This window comes from Bombina bombina, chromosome 1, assembly GCF_027579735.1.
Source record: "Bombina bombina isolate aBomBom1 chromosome 1, aBomBom1.pri, whole genome shotgun sequence".
In the NCBI taxonomy this organism is placed as follows: Eukaryota; Metazoa; Chordata; class Amphibia; order Anura; family Bombinatoridae; genus Bombina; species Bombina bombina.
In genome coordinates, this window is record NC_069499.1 from 592,376,408 (window position 1) to 592,382,407 (window position 6,000).

General features: G+C 38.5%; 1 protein-coding gene across 1 annotated transcript in view; it reads right to left on the reverse strand.

Moving 5' to 3' along the window:
- The window catches only part of NDUFA10 (NADH:ubiquinone oxidoreductase subunit A10), a 51,786-nt gene that overhangs the window by 43,671 nt on the left and 2,115 nt on the right, over positions 1-6,000 (reverse strand). Inside the window, exons 2-3 of the mRNA XM_053698886.1 lie at positions 1,632-1,800; positions 288-503 (exon numbers count right to left, since the gene is read on the reverse strand). Coding sequence (XP_053554861.1) covers positions 288-503; positions 1,632-1,800 — 385 coding nt within the window. The remainder of the gene's footprint in view (positions 1-287; positions 504-1,631; positions 1,801-6,000) is intronic.

The window sequence follows — 6,000 nt, forward strand, 5'->3', positions numbered from 1 at the left end:
ACGTTACATTTTAAGTGGAAAAATATATACTTTAAGTGTAAAAAGAGCATACTTTTCCCTATTCTCTTAATAGGGTTTTTTCCTTGATTTAAATGTTGTAATATGCTCTAAGCACACTCCCAGCCAGTTACCTCCTTCTATAATATAGACAACAAGGTCAGCTGGGAGACAATAGCATTTTTGCCTTTTCCAGCAAATCTGGGATCACTTCCCTTTGTTTTGTTATATATCCATACAATATGTTTGGACTATTGAGAAATCAGTCTCTCCTTACTGTAGTGGAATACCTGTACTTAGGAGATGTTCAAGGGCATACGAATACTGCAAGAAGCGCATGCTATACAGCCACAACTGCAGGCGGTAGGAGTTCCCATCATGGGATTTCGGGTCATCATAGAATTTTTCCAGGCTGCAGTATCCATTAAACTTAGGAGGAAGAATCTGCCCATCGCCTGTAATCTTGTCTAGATAATGTTCATCTGGTTCTGGGAAATATTTCAACCCTAAAAAAAAACACCACCATGTAAAAAAAGTACAAAAGGAAAATGTTAGATAGGACATTCCCAAAAGTAACTTAAAGAAACTATGCCCCTCCTAAATGAAACGACCAAGACTCTACACTTAAACCGTGTAAACTGAATAGAAGATATGTCTCCCTACTGAATTTCAGTATTATTAATTATGATAAAAAAATTGTAATTGTAAAATTAGATGGCACAATTTGTGTACAATTATAAAGAATAAGATGTGCCTTTTTAACAGCACTCTCACTCCATGCTAAATCAGCTTTTAAGTAGTGTGTGTCTAACAAATCAGCCTTGTGAGCTGTAGGCGTTTTTGCACAGGAAATCAATCTAAGTAGCCAAAGGCTACTATGCAACAGCAGGCAGTTCTATCAGAGCTATGTGTGACGGATCATCCTGAAGGTGGTTGCATAGAGCGGAAACTACTATGCAAGACTTTATACCCCCTAGTAAGCAGGTAACTACATTACAAATTAATTTGCATTTGACGTTATCAGCTCCCCCTTTGTGCTCCTGTAAAAAATGAATAAAAGAGCTGCTGCTTTCAACATAATTCTGCCACCACACCGGAAGGCAGAGGATGAAAATGAAAGGGTATAAAATCTATAACATGTTATTGTGTTTCCATTTATCTAATGTCACTGTTAAACAGCATATTTGAAACAAAGAAAAAAAGAAATGAGGGGAGTTCCCAAATTATATTTTTTTTGAGAAAGATGTATTCATTTAAGATCAGTTCCCATGCTTTAACAAAATCTGGCTGGCTAGTTAACAAGGACATGAAAGTCAAAATTAAACTTTCAAGATTCAAAGTATGCAATTTGAAACAGCTTTCCAACTGATCTCTATGATCGAATTTGCTCTGTTCTCTTGTATCCTTTGTTGAAAAGCACACCTAGGTACAAATATGCCTCTTGTCTTTAGCTCATCAGATGTTCAGCTAGGTCCCAAGTAGTGGATTGCTTTTCCTTTAACAAATGATACCAAGAGAATTAAGCAAATTTGAAAATAGAAGTAAATTGGAAACTTGTTTAAATTTGTAAGCTCTACCTGAATGAAAATTTGTGGGTTCCATCACTCTGTTGGATAATTAAAGGTAAATCTTACCCAATCTATCTGCTAGTTGCTGTGCCAATTTTCCCTTGCCAGATGCCAGGTTTCCATCCACAGTGAAAATCTTACTATATGGTCCAAACCGTTTGGTGGCCCTCTCCCCAAAGACATAGGCCCAAAATCCATACAGTAGAGCGTTCCTGGAACTGGCATGAAGTTGGGCCTGAACAACAGAAAATTAGTGAGTTAGATTTTTCCATCAGTTACAGCACATTTTGCCAGTTTCATGAGATCCACACAATGACAGTGTCACTGGTCAACAATAGACAGACACATACAATGACAACGTTACTCATCAGCACTGCAGTCTCTAGAGAGTGGCAAACATACACTAGCATTGTCAATCTTCAGTAAAGGTGCGAAAGTCCAGCACTCACTATACTTTGCATAAACCGGGGTGCATCCCATGTAGTATAGAGCAATCAATCCAAAAGAGAGCACTTGCCGTGGTAGAAAATTGTGTTTATTTCATCATGTAAACGTTTTCGGGGAGTGACCCCGTCAGACAAGTGAGAAAAAGAACAAACGTGTGTACTTACCAAGTGCTACTATTTAAAGGGTGATGTCTGTCATCACATCAGGCTCCGGCGGCGTATCAGATCACCTTTGGCTAACAACAGTGTAAACATTAACGGTTGCCAAGGTGATACGTGTAATAAGTATACGAATAGTAGTTATACAGTGAAGTACAATAATGGTATACCAATGCAAATACAGGGATCATACTCAAGTGATCATAATAAGGTGGTTTTAATAAAGTGAATTCATTAAGTGATCTGGCAACTTAAAAATCTATATGCGGAACAGGACCGTAATAGGGCAAAAATATTAGAGCAACAGAACAACCTTATTACAAGAGATGAGACAAAAGAAGGTAGATAAAACAAGAGAAGATAGAAAAAAAAAATTAAAAAAAGGAGAAAAGAAGAAGGTAGAAAAAAGTAAAATAATAAGCAGGGAAAGTGAAAAGAATACAGTTCCTAAACTCTGTGGAGGGAAGCTCGATATGACTATAAAAATAAATAACCAGATACTGTAATATAAATGCAAGCTATAAGAGGTAAATTACCAATGGACCCCACAGGGACATTTAAAAAAAATCATAAATGCCGATCTGGACAAAATACAAGAAGAGGGATAAATCACAGTACAAGAGATGGAATATCTGAAGACTCCTCATGCTAAACTGCCAGTTTTCTATACGGTCCCAAAAATACACAAGTCCCTGGAACATTCACCAGGGAGGACGATCGTTTCGGCCATACAGTCACTGCTTCAACCCTTAGCCAGCTTTGTACATACCCACTTACAGCCACTTGTTAGGAGAATGGGATCCTACTTGTTGGACTCTAATATGCTGCTTAACATTTTAAAACAACAGGATAACATCCAAGAAGTGGACCTCTTAGTGTCCTTGGACGTGACGAGCCTCTACACCGTCATACCCCACCGGTTGGGATTAAGAGCCATTACTAACCAACTATTAAGATATCCATATGTGGGGCCATCGGTGGATGTATTGCTCACCTTATTAGAATTCTGCTTAACTTGCAATTATTTCAAATTTGAAAAGAACATTTATCTACAACTCACAGGGAAGGCGATGGGCTCCAATGTGGCCCCATCCTATGCCAACCTTTTTATGGCAGAATTTAAGGAAATGGATACACATCTATTCCAGGATGCTAGGATCATTCTAATTAGATCTTAAAATGGTTTGAAGGGGTACAGAAAAGGAATTGTTACAATGGTACCAGAAGTTGAACCAAGCAATGTCCAGCTCTAAAATTTAAAATCAATTACAGTAAGGACACCATAGACTTCCTGGATCTTCGACTGTATAAAAAAAAATGGCACATTACAATCGACACTATTTAGAAAGACAACAGACCGCAACTCAATCCTCCATTACACCAGTTGTCACCCTCCGGCCCTTAAAAGGTCCCTTCCTATCTCCCAATTGAAACGAGTTGTGAGAAACAACAGACTATTCCAACACTGTAAAACAACTCGATGAGATGCAGGGTAGATTTGAACAGAGGGGGTACCCAACCAAGGAACTCCGAAGGATCAAGGAACAACAACTACAACAGGACTTGAAAGCACAAAGGGAACCAACAGAGACACGCTTGACCTTTGTTACAACCTATACCCAAGACAAACAGGGGATGTCTAGAGTCTTACAAAGAATTGGCAGATTATAGCCACTGATAACAACTTGTCATTATTAAATATGCCGGTCCCTAGAGTAGGGTTCAAAAGTGCCAGGTCCCTCGGGGACAGCTTAGTGCACACAAATCTGGTCCACAGTTATCAAAAAGCCACCTGGCTACAGGGAAGACCTGGATGTTACCGATGCAGAGGGTGCACCACCTGCAACAGACTGACCACAGGCTCCTACTTTATCCATCCACAAAAGGTCAAGAAATACTTTCTTAAGTATAGACTTACGTGTACCACCACCCATGTAGTCTATTTGCTTCATTGCAATTGTGGTCTATTTTATGTTGGGAAGACCATAGATGACCTCTGAACAAGAATGGCCAACCATAGGTCCGCCATTAGGACGGCCATAGATAGGGGTCAATCTGACCAACCAGTGGCGAAACACTTCCTCCAAAAGGGACATTCAGTATATACTAATTGATCATGTACCCCCATTAATGAGAGGAGGGGACAGCGTAAAAATACTCCAACAAGAGGTTAGATCGACTTACGAATTAGGAACACTGGTCCCCAAAGGTCTCAACACTCATTTGAACTGGCACTGTTTTTTTAAGTGCTTTCATAAGTTCCTTAATAGTGCCTCTATAGGTCTCTTAGCAGCGTTTTTCGTAATTCCTTTTTTGCAATTCCTTTTTTTGTAATTCTTTTTTTGTAATCCCCCCTTTTTTGTAATCCCCCCTTTTTTGTAATCCCCCCTTTTTTGTAATCCCCCCTTTTTTGTAATCCCCCCTTTTTTTGTAATCCCCCCTTTTTTGTAATCCCCCCTTTTTTGTAATCCTCCTTTTGACAATCTTTTTTAGATAACTTTTTTGTAACTTTATAGTATTCTTTATGGAGCACATGTAATAGTACCTCCTTAAATATTGACAATTGTGTCAATCCTCATAACAGTTAACAGTAACTTTCTCCTGTAACTGCAATGACCCCTAGTAACCAATACCAAGTAACGATGTATTGATTTTAATTTTATTAAGTTTATACTCTATAGTCTTTGGCTTAACCCAGTACTACATAGAAATATTTTTCCTACAATGATAGGCACATGTACTAACAGCTTCTTTTTTTTTTTCCTAGCCGGTTTATTACTCCTTATTTTAATTTTTTCCTCTGTGCTATCTTTGCTCTTTTTCCCCACTTGTCTACACCGACTGTTGCGCGAGCCTGGCCTTAAAGTTAAGGGCTCAGTACCCTGCTTGGCCCCCTGGTTAATACGTAGTTTTTCCTAGTATAGAAGTAACATAGCCAGTCCTATAGCTTGCATTTATATTACAGTATCTGGTTATTTATATTTATTTTTATAGTCATATCAAGCTTCCATCCACAGAGTTCAGGAACTGTATTCTTTTGCCTTTCCCTGCTTATTTTACTTTTTTGTTTTTTTTCCTATCTTCTCTTGTTTTATCTACCTCCTTTATCTTATCTCTTGTAATAAGGTCGTTCTGTTGCTCTAATATTTTGCCATTTTACAGTCCTGTTCCGCACATAGATTTTTAAGTCACCAGGTTGCCAGATGACTTCATTCACTTTATTAAAACCACCTTATTATGATCACTTGAGTATGATCACTGTATTTGCATTGGTATACCATTATTGTACTTCACTGTATAACTACCATTTGTATACTTATTACACGTATCACCTTGGAAACCGTTGATGTTTACACTGTTGTTAGCCAATGCTGTTCTGATACGCCGCCGGAGCATGACGTGATGACATCACAGCGGTCATTTCAGGTTTGCGGATCACGGTCTCCCGCGGGATCTGGCAGCATACGGACATCACCCTTTAAATAGTAGCACTTGGTAAGTACACACATTTGTTGTTTTTCTCACTTGTCTGATGACGGGGTCACTCCCCGAAAAACGTTTACATGATGAAACAAACAGGATTTTGTACCACAGCGAGTGCTCTCTTTTGGATTGATATATATGCATATCTAATTTGCATACCTTACCCAGAATTCTCTTGTACATTGGTAACATTGTATACGAGTTATTTCTGGGGGAAAAGCAAGCGGGGATTTTTGCCTAGGTGTGCTAATTTCCTATGCAAATATTTGCATTGATTTAATTTTGAGAAATGGAGGATTTTAATTTCAGTTTTTTATCTCCCCCCATAATTTTAATGAATTTTGGTT